The sequence below is a fragment of the Exophiala xenobiotica genome (genome assembly GCF_000835505.1).
Source record: "Exophiala xenobiotica strain CBS 118157 unplaced genomic scaffold supercont1.7, whole genome shotgun sequence".
NCBI lineage: Eukaryota > Fungi > Ascomycota > Eurotiomycetes > Chaetothyriales > Herpotrichiellaceae > Exophiala > Exophiala xenobiotica.
In genome coordinates, this window is record NW_013562488.1 from 2,392,947 (window position 1) to 2,410,141 (window position 17,195).

The 17,195-nt window shown below is 52.7% G+C and overlaps 7 protein-coding genes across 7 annotated transcripts; 3 read left to right on the plus strand and 4 right to left on the minus strand.

Annotated features, from left to right (window-relative positions):
- Nucleotides 1-86: 86 nt before the first annotated feature.
- Nucleotides 87-1,750, minus strand: PV05_11576 (uncharacterized protein). Its single transcript, XM_013455076.1, has 2 exons — nucleotides 1,563-1,750; nucleotides 87-1,509 (listed from the first exon to the last, which is right to left on the minus strand). The coding sequence occupies exons 1-2, from the start codon at nucleotides 1,627-1,629 to the stop codon at nucleotides 209-211; spliced, it is 1,368 nt and encodes a 455-aa protein (XP_013310530.1). The 5' UTR covers nucleotides 1,630-1,750; the 3' UTR covers nucleotides 87-208.
- Nucleotides 1,751-1,855: 105 nt separating this feature from the next.
- On the minus strand, nucleotides 1,856-4,277 carry PV05_11577 (uncharacterized protein). The gene is made up of 2 exons (XM_013455077.1): nucleotides 2,319-4,277; nucleotides 1,856-2,246 (listed from the first exon to the last, which is right to left on the minus strand). Exons 1-2 carry the CDS (start codon nucleotides 4,021-4,023, stop codon nucleotides 1,981-1,983), a joined length of 1,971 nt encoding a protein of 656 aa, XP_013310531.1. The 5' UTR covers nucleotides 4,024-4,277; the 3' UTR covers nucleotides 1,856-1,980.
- Nucleotides 4,278-5,057: 780 nt separating this feature from the next.
- Nucleotides 5,058-7,160, plus strand: PV05_11578 (uncharacterized protein). Its single transcript, XM_013455078.1, has one exon. The coding sequence runs from the start codon at nucleotides 5,205-5,207 to the stop codon at nucleotides 6,963-6,965; it is 1,761 nt and encodes a 586-aa protein (XP_013310532.1). The 5' UTR covers nucleotides 5,058-5,204; the 3' UTR covers nucleotides 6,966-7,160.
- Nucleotides 7,161-7,762: 602 nt separating this feature from the next.
- On the plus strand, nucleotides 7,763-9,972 carry PV05_11579 (uncharacterized protein; the record flags this gene model as incomplete). Its single annotated transcript, XM_013455079.1, has 1 exon — nucleotides 7,763-9,972. A coding segment is annotated over one exon (928 nt), but the record flags the coding sequence as incomplete, so codon positions are not given.
- On the minus strand, nucleotides 8,829-10,408 carry PV05_11580 (uncharacterized protein). Its single transcript, XM_013455080.1, has 2 exons — nucleotides 9,982-10,408; nucleotides 8,829-9,856 (listed from the first exon to the last, which is right to left on the minus strand). Exons 1-2 carry the CDS (start codon nucleotides 10,298-10,300, stop codon nucleotides 8,982-8,984), a joined length of 1,194 nt encoding a protein of 397 aa, XP_013310534.1. The 5' UTR covers nucleotides 10,301-10,408; the 3' UTR covers nucleotides 8,829-8,981.
- Nucleotides 10,409-12,140: 1,732 nt separating this feature from the next.
- On the minus strand, nucleotides 12,141-13,731 carry PV05_11581 (uncharacterized protein; the record flags this gene model as incomplete). The annotated part of the gene is made up of 6 exons (XM_013455081.1): nucleotides 12,141-12,436; nucleotides 12,636-12,774; nucleotides 12,829-12,895; nucleotides 12,950-13,183; nucleotides 13,278-13,419; nucleotides 13,497-13,731. 6 exons carry the CDS (start codon nucleotides 13,729-13,731, stop codon nucleotides 12,141-12,143), a joined length of 1,113 nt encoding a protein of 370 aa, XP_013310535.1.
- Nucleotides 13,732-15,532: 1,801 nt separating this feature from the next.
- Nucleotides 15,533-16,672, plus strand: PV05_11582 (uncharacterized protein; the record flags this gene model as incomplete). The annotated part of the gene is made up of 2 exons (XM_013455082.1): nucleotides 15,533-16,429; nucleotides 16,502-16,672. 2 exons carry the CDS (start codon nucleotides 15,533-15,535, stop codon nucleotides 16,670-16,672), a joined length of 1,068 nt encoding a protein of 355 aa, XP_013310536.1.
- Between the last annotated feature and the right edge of the window lie 523 nt (nucleotides 16,673-17,195).

Below are 17,195 nucleotides of genomic sequence, written 5' to 3' on the forward strand. Positions count from 1 at the left end.
CGCCTAGGCTTGACCAGGTATTTTTAGACGGCATACTATGGTACATAGTACTTGTACAATAAGACTGGGGTATGTGACATTGTTGGTATGAGTAGCTATGAGTAGCTATGAGTAGCTATGAGTAGCATAACTTCCTGTCGCTTGATATCCAACAGGCATGAGTAATAGTATGTCCAAGAGAATCACCAAAGCATTGGATTCAAAGCCATCATCCCCGTCGGGTCATCTTCTTCTCATTCTTCTTCCGCTGCTTCTCGTTCTCCCTTTCCAAAAACTTTCTCTGTTCCTCAGCAGTCATCCCTTTCAGCTTACGATCCCTCTCCTCCTTCTTCATCTTATCCACTGTCCGAAGTCGCTCTTCTTCCGCTTCCTTATCGCTTATCTTCTTCAGCTTGTTCTTCTCCTCCTCGCGAATGGCATTGATCTTCCGATGGACTTCAGGTCTCAGCTTGGCAGAGCTGACCAGGAAATCCGGGAGTCTCAAGAAAGCCTGGAAAATCGGCAGGGTTGGAAGATAATCGCCGTTCGATGGCAGTCTCAAGCAAAGTTGTAGACGTTTCTTCGGAGTCGTCTCGTTGAGGTTCGTAGGCTTGTCAATAGGTTGATCCGTGACAATGAGATATTCGAAGTAATCTCCAGCTTTGTCGACGGCATCTATCAAGTCCTTAGTCAACATCAGGTCCGTGACCTCGCCACTCTCGCTCATGACAGTCACCCAGTTCGGCAATTTCGGATGATCTTTGGTGAATGTCAGAGACAGATCGTAGCGCTCCTCTCGAAGTTTCCGCATGGCCATCTTGTTGACAATGGCGAATACAAATGCATCGTAGCTCGAGTTGCCCACAGATTTGGTCTTGCCGGTTTCCTCTGAGCCTGGCACCGGCGGTGGGACGAATTCCTTCTCCTTCCCGTCGAACGCGTACAGAACAGCCTCCATTCTTTCCGGCTTCGGCTTAACAGACTCCATGACCATGCCTGCAATTTGTTCCGCAATCATCATCATCGGGTTCATCCGCCTCTTCAGGTAGATCGTGACGTCCACGAATGCAGCATTCTGTCGTCCAGTGGCATAGGTCTGATATTCCCAAGCAGCCTTCTCCTTGAGCATATCCTCTGGGACATTGTCGCCACTCAGTTTCGCGCTCGCCGTCAGTAAATTGTCGCCTTGAACGCCCTCAGCGTATGGCGTCACTTTGGGCACTTGGCTGTAGCCGACGAGAGCAAATTCTCGCTCCAGCAAAGGCGCATGGACAGCCATCCACTTCTTTGCTTTCTTCGAGTTCCGCCGAGTTCCCCAGAAATGTACCAGAAGTGCGAGTAGGATGATTGGGATTATAACGGCTTCCATCGTAAAGTCGGACAGTTGTGTTCGTTCCCAAACTCGATACCATTTTGTATAGACGACTCCAGTTCCTTCTGTCCCTGTGGGCAATGCAGCTTGCGCATCGGCGGGGGAGGATGGAATTGAAGCTGGCGATGGAGGAGGAGCGGCGGCAAAGTCTGCGAAGTCTACATTAACCGTTAGCAAACGTATGAGAGAGGGCGAGTCCGGCTGAATATACCAGAATCCTCGGCCGCGACAGGAGCCTGAGAAGGCTTTCCCCCAGCTAGATTCTTCAAGAAGTCCATGATTGAGGAGCCCGGTGCTCAGTCTGGATGCAACTTAATGACCCAGGACCGACAGAATTATTGCACGAATATGAATGAGCCCCTAATATAAGTACTCGCAGAAGAACTAGAGATGGCGAGGATGCAACGAAGTGGAAGAGCTCCCCACAGTCGAAATCGCTACAGTAGTGCTCCAAACCGAACGGAGTAAAGCGGCCAAGAACCCCAGCTGCCCAGTGAGCACAGCCTCTTCATCAGATCTAATCTAATCGTTACCGGCTTCGGCTCAAAGACTACACATCATTACTAGGGATTTTTTAGGAGAGGAAAGGGTTTGTCAGAGTTGCGTCCCTATGTTCTCATCATGCAGTCTCAATCTCCATTCTTGACGCGCTCCAAGTTGATGGCCGCACTGACAAACGCCAAATGACTAAACGCCTGTGGCGTATTTCCCAGCTGCTCACCACTGATCGCAAACTCCTCACTTAACATGCCGACATGGTTTCGGAAATTTGTGACTGTTTCAAACATGCCCTTGGCGATTTCGAGATATTTTTTGTCGTACTTGCCCGCGCGGACGAGCGCTTCGACGAGCCATAGCGTACACATGACGAATGTGCCTTCACGACCTCCGACGCCTGCAGACAGTGGAGACTTAGAGACGACACAGCAGATAATACCTTGGAAGGGGTAGGGTGTGCATTACGTACCATCATCAGACTTCTCGTGATCATACCTAAACACGAAGCCCGCAGACGTGAGGCCTCCTTTCTCAGGTGTGCGGAGGATGCGGTCCAGCGTCCCAACGAACTGCGGATCATTAGGAGACATGAAGAACACCAGGGGCGCTATCAAAACGGCAGAGTCGAGGGTCGTGTGTGCTTCGTAGCTCTGGACGAAGCAATTCAAGTCGTAGTTGAAACCCCTCTCCATAACCTGTTCGAAGATTTGATCGCGGGTATGCAGCCACTTGTTGCGATTGGGACATGGAAAGTTGCGCTTATCCACTAGCCTGAGGCCTCGGTCTACTGCAACCCACAGCAGCATTTTGGAGTATGTGAAGTGCTGCTTCTTACCGCGGACTTCCCAGATCGACATGTCCGGCTCGTCCCAGATGTCGCAGACGAAGTCGGTCAAATAGCGGATGTCAAGCCACTGGGCGTACGAGACGGGTTTACCGTGCTTGTTGTACAAGTAGATGCTGTCCATGAGTTCGCCATAGATGTCGAGTTGCACGTGGTCGGTCGCGGCGTTGCCGATGCGCACGGGCAGACTGTCTTTGTACCCGGACAGATGATCGAGGGTAATTTCGGGTAGAGATGTCGAGCCGTCGATGCTAAACATCAGAGGTAAGTGGTGCGTTGTGGAGGAGGATTCGGTTTGTCTACGCCACTCAGCAATGCGCGCGAAGATGAAATTGATGTATGCTTCGGCTTCGGCCGGGAAGCCCATTTTCAGAAAGACATAAATTGTAAAGCTAGAGTCGCGAATCCAGGAATAGCGGTAGTCCCAATTACGGGGCCCACCGATGGCTTCAGGAAGAGAGAAGGTTGGCGCGGCTACTATGGCACCAGTGGGATCGTAGGTGAGAAGTTTGAGGATCAACATGCTGCGCTCGACCTCTTGTTGGAAGCGGCCACGATATGAGCAAGGTTGGATCCAGCTGGTCCAGAATTTGTAGGTATCTTGTTCGAGCCCCGCGATGAGATCGTGGGTCAGGTGCGGTGTGACGTGCTTGTTGCACATTATCATGTAGATTTGTTGGCCTTCTTGAATGTCGAATGTGGCACGGAGTTTGTCTTCTACCCCTTTGTGGTTTGTCGCTGGTTGGAACATTAATGGCGTCTCGCTAAGAGGGCGGTCGTGCGTGCAATATGCCACGTAGAATTCGGGGACGTCCGTTGATCCATCGTCATCCTCAGGGATCCAGGTAAGTGATTGATGGTACGTGCCATCTTCGGTCTTCACCTCTGAGCCGTGCATGAAGCCTGTATTTGAGGCGTAACCAGGGCGTGGCCGGAGCTCGATGTCGATTGACATGTGGCCGCGAACACATTCGAGCTTTCGTACCAGTGTTGAGCCGCTCCATTTCTCACGGAGGAGCTTGTTATATTTTGATAATGCGAAGAAGTCGGTCAAATCAACCACGCCTTCCTCATCAATCCATTTGGTCTGTAGGATGTTCGTGGAAGATCTGTAATTTTGCTTGCAGACAGTGCTGTTCCGAGGACCGATGCTCCAGTGGCCTCCGCCGCCCTTGCTAGTATCCAGAAGTCTGCCAAAGATTGATGGCGCGTCAAATTGTGGCCAGCACATGAAATCAATACTGCCATTCTTGCCAACAAGTGCACAAGTCCTCATATCGCCGATGAGGCCATAGTCCTCGATTTGAAGGGTACTGCCCTCGACAAGCATGTTTCAGTTGTGCCAGCTTTGACGGCTGGTACTGCTGGAAACGATAGATTTCAGTGACTCTGAGGAGCAATTACGAGGCTTCCGGCGGTCAGCGCCCCGACAAGCGACCTTGAAGTGCCAAAAAGGGGACGTGGACAGTGAGATGAAACAGATATCAAGGAATGGGCTGAAGTTTGGAAAAGCAACTCGTAACCTGTCTGGTTTCACAGTCACGCGGCTTTACGAATGAAGGTCAATGCGGATGACTAAGAGAGAGAATACGAAATGAGCCGTGCGAAGACTACCTGGTGAGGCAAGATAGACATTGCTCTTGTTGTTTGTTGCTTATCAACGACTCAATTGTACTATGTAGGTACCTTTGGTCGACCACCAAGAATGAAGTCATCTCAAATCCTCCCACCCATCGGTCTTCGATCTCCTTTGATGCTTAAGGTAACGTTGACCTCAGAGCCAAATGTCATGACGGTATAGCTGAGTTCACGTCACTCCCTAGGTATACTGGTCGGCTCTCTTTCCGAGTGAGATGGTTTTCTCATCTTCTGCCTCATCAATGTTGCCTCTACCGATCCTTCAACAAGCCCAGCCTGCGGAGTCTTGATCGCTACGCACCTCACACCAGCAGGTTCGAGATTCCACACCGTTAGGCAACGTCTCCATCTCTCCCGAAGTCAGCTTCGGAGTGCCCTGAAACTTAATCTCCCTTGTTAGTTATATTGCGCGTCAATGCATCGCTGTCCATGGCTCGAACTTTCTTCTCATCAGCCTGTCGTCGATGCTCCGGGGTTTATAGTCGATAGTTATGAAGAATGCCAGGTGACCAGATCTGATGGCTTGTACAGTAGAGACCATCACAGTTATAGGTGAATGGTTATTGGTTCGGATTTTGCAAGAGGTGCTTAAGTTAGTGGGGGTCTTAGCTGGGTCTTAGCTAAACTGCAGCCCGCAGCCCGCAGCCCGCAGCCCGCAATTGCGATTGAGACTTGTGACTACCAGCAAATCTACGCAGTACGTTGTTGGGTGCGCAGTGGCTTGTTTCTCGGTGCAGAATAACACCCTCGTGCTTTGCTTTATTATCCAGCATCTCAGCACCACCATTGAGCCTAGACATGACGTTCAGTTCCATACAACAATAGTCGTCTGCCTTCTCTCCCTATCCACCGCAAATTTATGGGCTCAGCACCATGCCTTCCGCGTCGCCTTCGCCGATGAAAAGGCCCTCACTCAACGAACGTAACTCGTCCACCCAGTCTTTATCGTCTTCGAGCAAGCAAGCCACGACTCACAAAGTTCACCGTCCTCAGAAAGTCACCAGGCACTCTAGGAATGCGTCTCACGGCAAAGGCCTCAGCAAGCTGGGTAGAGTCCATTCAACAGCTGCCATCATCACCGATCATCATCACCAAAGAAAGAAGTCCAGTGGCACCACCCCTCCTCAGAGTCCAAGAGTACCCCTTATGAAACGAAACAGCTCCCATGTCACTCTGCCGAAGAACTTATCCCACGGGAACCTGCGGAAGAATCAGTCCGCCAACGCATTGGCTCGCAATACCTCTCATCCGGCTTTGAAGAAGATTGGACTTGCTCCGGCGCCCAAACAGAAGAACAAGAAGAAAGATGGGGTTTTCCAGCTTGGAGATCATTCTTCGGATGACGAAGAGGAGGCTGAGTGGGAAGATTCAGCCACTCAATCACCAGAGATGACACGGAATAATTCCAAAACATCTACGCCCGCAAGAGTAGGCACTCCGAATGGCGAGGAAGTCTCACAACATCCTGCGGCAGCAATGGCTGGCGGCCGGCCACCAAAGACCTTCGCGCCGCCTGATCCAGAGCTGAGGACAAACAATCGATCTGCTCCTGATTCGAGAAAGGACTCCAACGTCTCGCCAACACAGCTTCCTCCCGATCCTGCCCTCCTCCACCAACATCCTCGCGCATCTCGTGCGCCACCAGCAATGTCCACAGTTTCTGCGCATGTCGGACCGAGTCAGCTACTGCGAAGCGATTCATCTAAATCCTTTACTCAGATCACGCATGGTGAAGCCGCGTCCATGCGTACTACGCCAACGGCGTCTGGCTCGGGCTCTGGGCAGGGGCCTGCCTCATCATCGGTAGATGGTGGTGTCTCCCACTTCCTCGCGGAGGGTGCAACTCCCTCGCATCAGCAAGTCGCCGACGAGTCGGACGACGATTCACCCTCAAACTTCATGGACAACTACAAACCGCAGCCCTCCGAGTCACCCGAGAAGACAAGGACACTACACAAGATGCGCCTGCCGACACACCCGTCAAGAACCCAACAGAAACTTGAGCTACAAAGGAGGGAGATCATGCGTGCGGGGGCTGCAACACCGACAACCCCGCCAGCTCACGGCATGGGTCTGGCGATGGGCTCTTCCACATCGTTGCATAGTCGGACAAGCTCTAGAAATCGCAACAGATCTCTAGCCGGAGGCCGAGGCCTGGCTGGAGACTTGAAGGCCGTGAAGCAAGATTATGAAAGTGCCGTCAAGCAGTTGAACGTGGTGAGGAGATTTCGAAGTCCAATCATGGAAAGCTTGAACAGGCTGAAACAGGCCAATGTCTTGCCAAACGAGGTCGGCCCTCTCTCTTCGACTCCTCCAGCCTCGAAAAACAGGCCCCCCAGTCGGCGCGGGCCTAGCACACCTACTGCCAATGGAACTGCAAAGGCGGGCATCAGCAGGAGTTTTGAAGAGAATAGATCTTCGTTGGCATCTCGGCCGAGCAGTCGCGGTCGAGGTGGGAGGGTACACTTTCAGCGGCAGAGTAGCCATGATGATATTGAGGTGACTCCGTCTCGAGGCAGCCCAGATGATGGACCGGATGACGAACAAGGTCTCTCACCCGAAGACGCTCTGATACGGCGAATTTGGGACAGTCGAGAGGTGTATGAGTCTGGAGACTCGATACCGTCCCGGTGAATCAGGCACCAACCTGTCTGATATCATGCATGTTTGGTTTTGTGACGAATGAATATTCTTACCATGGATATTGCTGCGTTCAAGCGGAATTCTGCAGTTTTAGTAATACTATGGCTGAATCGTCGTGTCATTGGCGGTTCTCTAAATGGTTCAGACCAGGGGGCATAAGCGAGTTTCCGGTTGACTTCGTGGCAGCGTCGTGCACTGGTTATTTTGTTTTATTTCCTCTCTCGTGGTTGTCTGCTTTACTGTTGTAGATGACTTCCCTCTACAACGCCCGTAATGAAGCCATGGTGTACCAAGAAGGTCTTGATCTAACTATCTGATGACAAATTCGTCCGCCGTCAGCTCACTCCCAAGTCTGAACCTGGACAACGAGGATCTTGCTCGAATGCCCATTTCACAGGTTCCAAGCATTGAGAACCTTCAAGTTGCTCTTTCGGAAGCATGCAATCAGATCCTAGCGTCTGGGATCATGGATGGCCATTGCAGCCCTGCTTCCACTAGTCCAGATTCCGCTGCCAGATTGTACTTTTGCTCGGATTTCCCAATGGCGACGCCGTGATTCGTCGGTGTGGCGTCCATGGCCCCCCTGGTACTCGTAGAGTTCAGCGGTTCAAGTTGCGAAGGGCGTTTTCCACTTATCACCCACGAGACTCGCGGCGATGCCGTGTTCTTCGACGTCTGTCACTGGGAGACAATCGCCTTGCGTGGGGTTGCCAGGGTGGTATTCCAATCGTTCCGAGCCTGGAACGAGCTTGAGCTTGAGCTTGAGTCTGTTTGCCACCGTTGGATGACTTCCTTTCTCCCTTTCCTGACTACTTTGGACCTCTACTTTCCTTGTCCTTTTGCTTGCCGCTTACACTTGCTTTCGTAAATGTCGTCCTTATCGCTCTCTTACCGACTTCTGACCGATATATCAATACCCTGTTTTCCTCGTACTGGGGACCCAACCATCCTTCTATGAAAAGCAACCTCAAGAACGACGAATCCGCACCTGTCTCCCCCAGTCTGCGATCGTCCACTACCAGCACCAATACCGAGACGCCTACCAGTGCCCGTACCGGCACCAACACCAGCACCAGCATTTCTGACATGGCTGCTCCGTCCCCCGCCTTCGACCCACCCATCACATTCTCGACGGTCATCGACACCGACCATCACACGATCAACCGTTTTGCCGGCCGTCTCAAACGAGCCAAAACATCCGCGGACCGTGCCCTTCTGTTGGCGGAGGTCTTATGGCGCCTGGTCCGGCACGATGTATCTGAAGACATCGTAATGCGTCCGGCCTTCGTCGTCCATCTCGGTGAGGAGGGCGAGCGTATGGCCGAGCACGACCGAACGGACCATGACCGTGCAAAGTCTGAGCTGCTCGCTCTTTTCGAAGCGGGGCCAGACGCACCTGACTTCATGCAAGTGGTAGACAGGCTCTTCGCAGAACTGCTCGAGCATATGCGTACGGAGAGTGGGGAGCAGATTCCAGCATTGGAGCGCATGCTCGATCCGCTGGAGAGCCAGCGGCTTGGTCGAGAGTATATGAAAACGCAGGTCCTTACGCCAGATTTGGTGTTGGAGGATGGGCGCGGACAAAGGAGGAGAGTGTGGAGGGATGTCGAGGATTACGCCAGGACGGATCTGGCGAGGTTCAGGGACATTTATGAGTGGGCGACGAAGGAGCTGTACCCGATGACTACGACAGGGCATGGGAGGGGAAAGCTATGATTGTGTCGACCCGATCAGAGGATTGATTTCAGTCCACAGGCACTCACACTATGGGATGCTGGTCACGAAACAGCGAGGTCGCTAGGATGAACTGGATATATATGATCTTTGGCCGGCACAAGACACGAAGGATTTCATCGGATATCATGGTCGTGGATCAAGGTCACAATCATAAACAAAGCAGGCTAAGGATACATTTCCGCCGACCAAGCCGTCCTTCGCGTCCCGGCACATCTGAACCCAAGACCGACAGGAAATGTCCCTTCATGCTGGTCTAATTCTCCTCGAGAATCACCAATCAGGAATCAATCGATTGCTCTTCGAACTGTCTTCATCGAGCACCTTCCTCGCCGCCTCTCTCCCACAAACCGGCAACCTCTCGACCTCCTCTTCCCGCCCCTCCTCCGCCGTCTTGAATGTCTTTGGTATCAACTTTGGATCAATCAACCCCACCTGCACCAGCACCGACGCCTGGTCCCAGTGGATATGCTCGTGGAACAACTTCCCTCCCCTGCTACACACCACACTCACCAGCACCACCTCAACTTTCTTCCCCGTTGGCGGCACGCCAGGTAGGATCCACGGCATTTCTGTTGTGTGCGTGAACTTGACGAACATCTCATCGACGACTCTGTCTACCCCGACTGTCCGACTGAGCAACTTGATTAAGAAGTCCGGCGGATTGTTGGGTATGAAGAAGTCCTCATAGAACCGGCGCAGCTCGTCGTGCCCGATACCGCCGGTCATCGTGGGGACGTAGTTGACATATGGCTGTGGCACCATGGTGGCCATAGTCTTGTCGGCGTTCTTCTCGACGAATTCGCGGCGCATTTGGGCTTCCCAGAGCGCCTCGAGGTCGGGAGGTTGCATGTCGAAAGACTCACGGAGCAAGCCTAGTGTGCGACTCCACGCGAGCGAGGCGGCGATCTTGTCGAATTCTTCGAGATCGTACTCGGCGAAGCCTGGGCGTGTGTTGCTATACCGGTAGGATGGGTGACGGGTGCCGAATTTTTGAGAGCTGGCAAGGTGGATCAACACGCCGAGCGTTGGGGGGAAGTTGGTCGTCGTGCGCGGCATGTAGGGTGGATAGTATGCCACCACGGCGACCAGCTTCGGCATGGGCTTCATGCATGCTTCCAGGACGTGGGCTGCGGCGTCGCCGTAGGCTGGATGTGAAATGCTGTCAGATGTCAATTCGAACTTGGGGAGCCACACAAGGGGAGGACCAGTTACGGCCATGTAGATGGTAGGGTTGTAATGGTGGCGTTGCAATACTCTAGACCTTACATACCTACAATAGCATACTTCTCTCCAAGTTCCAGCGGATCTTGCAGATGCTGTAATTTGGCCATATAGTCGGCCTTGTTCCCATCGTAAGCGAGGTAACTCAGCTGGAAGCCTTCCTCTTGAAAGTGTGATATGGTAGTCGGGTCGAAGTCGTCAGTGTCACTGGTCAAAACTAGGCGAGGCACGGTCGTGTTCCAGCTCAAGTGGACGGCACGGCCGCTGCCTCTGATTTTCTGTCGGAAATGGTCTTTCAAACGGGCTGAGTCGCCTCGTACGGTGTCGACATCGATGATGGGCTTTCCGCCGACTTCTATGCGGACCATTTTTAGATGTGAACGAAACGAGATGGATCAGTACAGTTTGAGCACAGAGGGTGATGGAATGGCCAGGAGAGATGTGGGAATGTTCGCTGGTTACCACCCGGCGAGCTGGTATTTCTTGAGTTAAAGAAGTTGGACATGGATCATCGGTCGCTTGTTTGACTATGACGTCGCTCGGCAAGTTCCATATGAAGCGCTTATTGAGGATTAGCTCTGTAAAGTCTTGGTATCACGTGATCTGGATATTCAGCGCCCACCTTGTCCAACATTCCGGATGTTCGAGAACCCCAAACAGCTGACTATCAACGCGGAGGACAGTGGAAGATAGAGGGACGTTGACGCGCCTCCTCGCGCAGCTGCGCCCATGATGTCCGAAGTATCATTCGGGTAATGGCCTTCCCCAGACGAGGCTCACCAATCAGCACCTTATCACGCTCCAAGAACTATCTGTATGGGCGCCAATCTCCGGATTTGATAGAGCAGCCATGAAGAAGGACGCTCGGAGAGAGCTGGGCTCGTTCAACGGCATGTATGCCCACTTGCCCTCGTCACCGATCGGGCATTCTCCTCCCCGGCCTAACAAGGGAGACGAGTCGAGCATTAAAGTCTCTTACTGTGCCCCTAGCGTGTCCACTCATGTGGCGACGCTTCCCTCTTGTGGCAATGGTTCTTTGGAACGAATACTGCTCAAGTATTACCTGGAAAGGTTGTCTCCATTGTGTTCGATTTTGCAGGATGCAAGTAGCGGTTTCCGCAACATGCTGCTGCCTATGGCGATGGATGATGCCTCACTGCTACACGCGCTCTTTGCCTATGCATCTAGCCACTTTCCTGCGATCCGAAACCAGCTCTACATCGATCCCCAAGCGCGACTGAGATTTGAGAGCAAGGCCGTGCGAGGCCTTTCCCATTCGATTTGTTGAAACACCACCTCGGAAAGTACCATTGCCTGCGCTCTTATATCCAGCCCTTCTGAGGTCGTTCGTGGGGACACAAAGCAGTGGTACATTCACCTGCAGGGTGCAGGTCATCTCATTGAGCATTTAGGACCACCAGAACGACTACGCCAGACAAGCGATGGTTCATTCTCCTACTAAACTTCGTGTATCACGATATCATGGCTGCGCTGACCACTGGATGCCGCCCTCGGTTCTGCAAAACCTCATGGATGCAGACAGATACCAACGCCTCCGCAGATTGTCTGATGGGTGTGGCACATGGGATCGTCGGCTGTATCATTGATATGTGTGTCCTGATTGCCGATGCAAATGGCTTGAACGCATCATCTTCCGACGCCAGCGATATCTTGCGGAACGGGCACAGGCTTGGTCGGCTTTTGCGGTCATCCCCTTTGAGAACTCCGACAAATCTCAGCGATACCAATCTAGGACTTCTGATTCACCATGCTGAAGCTTTGCGATTCGCAGCTTTAGTGCACGTTTATCAGTTCCTTAGCCGGCTTACCACTACCGCGACTGCGTACGAGACTCGAATTTGCGAATGTGTAAAGGAGCTAAAAACCCACCTTCTGCGTGTTCCGTCTGGTTCATACTGCGAGATTGGCTTGACATTTCCTCTTTTCATGGCGGGATTGACTGGCAGCAGATGAGAGTGATTGTCGGGACTATGTCAAAGATCGACTTGATCATATTCGGGGTTGGACGAGGCTCAAGCACACTGCTAGGGCTCGTGAAATCTTCTCGAATACCTCTGGGCTACTGGCCAGACAGATTGGCAGACCGTACTGCAGGAGTGGGACTGGAAGATCTCTTTGGCTTAGTGTTTCCACTAAGTGAAGCATTGGCATGCCATACACGGGGAGAATCTCTGCAATACTCGACTCTCAAAGCTCATCCTTCCTCGGCACTGCTTCATGCCACTTGCGTGCGAACTTCTTCTTTGCGACGTATCCGTCAACAGGATATGGCGGATTCGCGACCATCAATCCCAGCAATTCATAAGCCAGGTCTGCTGCAGCCCAGGCTGTTGACTCTCCGGCATCATCATATGGCGGCGCCACCTCTACAACATCTGCGCCAACGATATTCAACTTCTCAAGACCTCTCAGCATGGCTTTGAGCTCTCTAGTTGTCCAGCCGCCTGGTTCTGGACATCCAGTTCCTGGTGCAAGGCCGGGCTCTGGCGAAGTGACATGTCAGCAGAGGCCAGGACACAAGGGTCATTGTGACGAACCGAGTACATCGATATCAATGCTGACATACACCAACCTATCGCCTACGACTTCTTTGATGCGATCCACAACGCCCTCAATTCCGACAATGTCGAGGTCTCAATTCCGGTCAGAAATGTGCTCCGACCAAAATCTTGTTGAACATACCTTCAGTCTCGATATACTGGAAGTTCTGCTTGGCGTCTTCGGCATAATCGCCGTAGTCGTCCCCGAAAATGCGCGTACGCAGACCGGCGTGTATGTTGCCATCCTTCGCGATGAGTCCTTCATTGTGCGCAATCCAGAACTGGTTCGACTTCTCTCAGCAGTCTATAGCTACCACCCGCGGGAGAGCACTCACCATCGAGCCGTGGTTGTAGTTCGACTGCTCCGAAGCCCACGCTCCGGCTAATGACGACGGATTCCATCTGCCTTGGTTAGATCGAGATATCTATCTCGTAGACCCATTCCGAACAACTCACGTGTCGAGATGGGAATCAAAGTGCAGCACGCTGACGGGACCGTATATCTCATGGAGAGCCCTCAATGCCGGCAGTGCCACTGAATGGTCACCTCCGAGCGTAACCAGCCGTGGATGGTATATGTTATCCTTGCCTAGAGTCTTGGGCGTCGCGGCTTTGGGTTGCGTCTTGGCTGGTCGGCGAAGAAGGTCTCGATAAGCCTCTGTCATCTGCTCGAACGCCACTGCATTGTCGCTGGGCGAACTGTCAGCCCGCAATTCCCCTTTTTCTATCGGATATCCTTATGCCGGCTGCGTGTGCACGAAGCTTGCGTTGGCCATCTGCTTACAAGGGCGTTACGGGGATGTCTCCGCAGTCGAGGACGGTGGCCCAGTTCTGATACGGGTTTAAGCCTTGGGCATGGTTGAAGCCTCGAGCTGGTATCTGCCGCTGACTTGCACTTCGGATCGCCCTCGGTCCAAATCGGGCGCCTATCGAACGCAATTGTGATTCAGCCGTTGAAATCCATGGAGGCAAGGGGGTCGTGGGTTTGGAGGGGACTGAATACCTGGGCGATACGCAACCGATGTGTCGAAAGGTACTCCGATTATCGCGAGGTCAAAACCTGCGTCCTGCTCGACAAGACATTGCGTGTGAGGCAGGTGGGCAAAGGTTTGGATGCCCTGGAAACTGTACCCTCCCTTCCACCGAGAGATCCTTTCTTCGTCACCGAGTTCCTGGGGCTTGTGACACAAAGCTGACCCTGTCCACAGCAGACCAAGAAGAGCCGTCCGAGCAAGCATTCTTTGGCGGCAAGTAGGATTAACAAAGAGTCTGGGAACGACAATTACTAACTGGTTACTACTCGTGACTGATTGAGAAAGCCAACTCTGTGCAGGATATTGCTCAATTTAAGTATATGGGATATAGTACTCCGGAAAAGTGTACAGTTTCTCTTCCTTGATACAAGTACGACGGTGACTTTCTCTCACTAGACCTGCCAGTGGGCACGAGATCCAGAGATATGCTCGGATCTGGGCGAAGAAGTCCGCATTCCTCTTTTTCCATTACCGGCCTAATCCAGAGCCCGGAATACCCGTTGACCACGGGTTCATATGTGCGTACTAACCCCATCTTTCTGACCTTCCGCACTGATAAGGGATTTTTCGCGAGTCTGCGGAGAAGCCCACGGCGAGAGTTGCTTCCTCCCCAGTGCTCCCCCTACCTCGCCTACCACCAAGAGTATCTATCAAGCCCGAGACCCATCATTGGGGCAGGTGGACAACTGTACTAGACGTTACAGGACCGCACTCGCTTCGCGAGCCAGGCATATAGGGCTGGCAGATTGTGATAAGATAATGATGCCCTGGCCCAAATCTCCATTGATCACTAAAAGCGCAACTCGAGCAAGAGAAAGATACTAGAAGATGTTTAGAGAGTGTCGCTATACCTACACCGTCACCACCTTCCAACCAACCCTTCCAGTCCTTGGTCTCTGGGTTGCTTTCCCTGCTCCTGATCGCATCCCGATTCTGCATTTGCAACCCGAGCTTTTAATCCAGCTTGCTGTGATCCTGGCGGCCTTTCTGTTCTCAATTTAACGACGGGTCCTGGATCGTCGGCTAGGCTGACCAAATGTTTCCTTCAGCTCTCGAGTACGGAGATCTTGGGACTGACTGAGCCTGAAAAGATTTTTCTGGTCAGTGTCGCCAAAGCTGGGCGCCAGCCTTATCCATCTGTAAGTGACACGCGCACTGGACGACCAATGAGATGAAGATACGCCAGTCTTACGAGGATGTAGTTGGCGGCCAGATCCATTGGAATCTCATTGTTGCTGATCATCTAGGAATGACAGTTGACCAAGATCTGAACGGTTTAATATACTTGGATGTGGGGCTGGATTGCGAGGCCATTGAAGCGAGTATCGGAAAATCGTCCGGGACACTACTATGTAGACACATCTTGGTGCTTGGTGTCGCCTTCTCTTCAAAAAGCGTCACCATGCCAAATATTGCGGAGAAGTCCATTCGTCAAGCTACTTATCTAGTACTTACACTATTTGCCCTCCCGATACGCGGAGTGAAGCATGCATGGACATGAAGGTGAACGTGAACATGGACTACTGGTAACTATCCAGCAATCACGGGAAAGATTCACGACGAGATAAGGGCTCCCAGAGCAACGCGTTGTGGACGATGGTCAAGACATGCTGATAATAGCCTCGCTAGGTATTCTGACACACAGGTATGTTTATCGCATCCGCTCGTGCCTGGCAGAGGGTACATAAAGATGAGCGGGCTGCCTAACTTAACACTGCCTGCAGTGTACTAATTGTTCGATCCATCAACCGCTCGGACTACCTTGGAGTCTGCACACCTTGTCCTGTACTTCCTGCAATTTGGTCCGTTCTTATCATCCTCATCATCGCGATCCAGTATCCCCGGAGACCATTGCACCAAGTGCAGAGACCATCCCATCAGCAGCAGCAACAACACAAGCTCACTGCCCACGGCCCCTCCGGACAATGACTACCGCGGCACATCCAAGGTTCCCTTCGACCCTAAAATCCACGTGGATTACATCCCGCCCTAGGAAATCTACAGCATGTCTGAGCTGGGCGTCGCTGGTGAGGGGACGAGCGACCTTTGCACAACAGGCCCGTTCCAACTCGCCACCCTCGCCGCCGACGCCGCCGTGCTTGAACTTCGCCGCGAACTCCTCCAGCCCAGCACCCTCGCCCGGCGCATGCACTGGTGGCCACGCTCGCCGGCGTGTCTGCGCGGGTTTACCAAGGCCGAAGCACCATTCACCCATGCGTTCTGGACGTCTCCCCAAGTCATTGGGATCATGGAGTCGTTCACCAAGATCGACCTGGAAGTCTCCCTGCCCTACGAGATCGGGCATACCAATGTTCAGGTCGGGTTCGGCGGTCGGGAAGCGCTCAAGGATCAGAGCATTCGCCCCGTGCCCGTCCCGGTAGGCTGGGAGGAGAAGGCCGGCGAGTTTGACAACGTGCCGGTGGACAATTGGCACACGGACTCGTTCCCGTACAGCGTTGTCATGATGCTGAGTAACACGGAGAACATGGTCGGTGGGGAGACAGCGCTCAGATTGCCCGACGGAAGTGTGAAGAAGTTGCGTGGCGCGACGCTCGGGTCCGCGATTTTCATCCAGGGCAAGTTCGTGCAGCACGCCGCGCTCAGAGCGTATGGTACCGATGAGCGGATTACCATGGTATGTCCATACCGAGCGGCGAGTCCGATGAAGAGGGATGATACCGAGATCACGAATAGTTTACAGTTGAGTTACCTGAACGAGTTGTACGGGCATTTTGCGCTCGAGAGGTTCAAGGTGCTCAAGAAGAAGAGCGAATACATGATCGCCAAGTTGGAGGAATTGAAGAGGGAAGCCAAGGAGAAGGAGCCAGAGAATTATGATGCTGTGATTATGGATAGGGACGAGGTGAAGTGGATGATGGAGGAGATGGTGAGGTATCTGAAGGTCGGAATGGAGCAGTTGGGTTTTGACAAGGAAGGGGATGGTGTTTGATAGAGGCAGTGGGAGTGTAGATAGTTGGATGTTGATGAAGAGGGGTTCCTCGATCCTGTACGGCTTGTTGTGCTGCTTGAGGACAGATACTGTAGTTTGCAAGTGTTGCTCATTCACCGGGCCCAAAAGGAGCTTGACGATCTACTTGGTGGATCTGCCAGGTATCCTGACGCCCGTCTGAAACCAGATGCCTAGCCGAGAGGCATTTGTAGCCGTCGGTGTGTTGCTCAGGGAGTGCTCAGGGAGCGCTCACTGATGTCAAGCTAAAGGCTCAGTTAAAGCGGCGTCCACTTACTCTCCAAGATCAAACCATATGGTATTAGGTCAGTGTAATGAGTCGATACCGTGAATGCGTATTTTCTTGAGCAATGTTTTTTCAAATGCTTCGATCGACGGCTATTGGCTGGAGGCTGGGAGATCGACTGGCACGGACATCTTTCCACAACCTTCAGTGGGTGAAACATGCATCATGCATGGCCGGCAGCGTATGCAACCAGAGAGTCTAGGGCTAGATGTGGTGACTTCTTCGGGTGGTGAGAGAAGCGGGGAACGTATGTGGGCTCCTCGAATATACGACATAACACCACTCAGTGTGGCTGACCATGGAGATCAGCATCCGGGACAATGAGAGCTAACGAGCTCCCTCCGAACGGAACTCGAAGTGTCCCAAAAAGACTGTATCCTGCACAATCCTGCTATTTTGAGCGTGTCGATGCCG

Excerpts from the sequence above, each read along its gene's own strand:
- PV05_11578 (XM_013455078.1), top strand. The coding sequence starts at position 5,205 with ATGCCTTCCGCGTCGCCTTCGCCGATGAAAAGGCCCTCACTCAACGAA.
- PV05_11580 (XM_013455080.1), bottom strand. The coding sequence starts at position 10,300 with ATGGTCCGCATAGAAGTCGGCGGAAAGCCCATCATCGATGTCGACACC. Across the intron at positions 9,857-9,981 it reads AGAGAAGTATGCTATTGTAG|CCTACGGCGACGCCGCAGCC; the intron begins GTATGTAAGGTC and ends TTTCACATCCAG.
- PV05_11576 (XM_013455076.1), bottom strand. The coding sequence starts at position 1,629 with ATGGACTTCTTGAAGAATCTAGCTGGGGGAAAGCCTTCTCAGGCTCCT. Across the intron at positions 1,510-1,562 it reads TGTCGCGGCCGAGGATTCTG|ACTTCGCAGACTTTGCCGCC; the intron begins GTATATTCAGCC and ends CGGTTAATGTAG.
- PV05_11577 (XM_013455077.1), bottom strand. The coding sequence starts at position 4,023 with ATGCTTGTCGAGGGCAGTACCCTTCAAATCGAGGACTATGGCCTCATC. Across the intron at positions 2,247-2,318 it reads TCACGAGAAGTCTGATGATG|GCGTCGGAGGTCGTGAAGGC; the intron begins GTACGTAATGCA and ends CACTGTCTGCAG.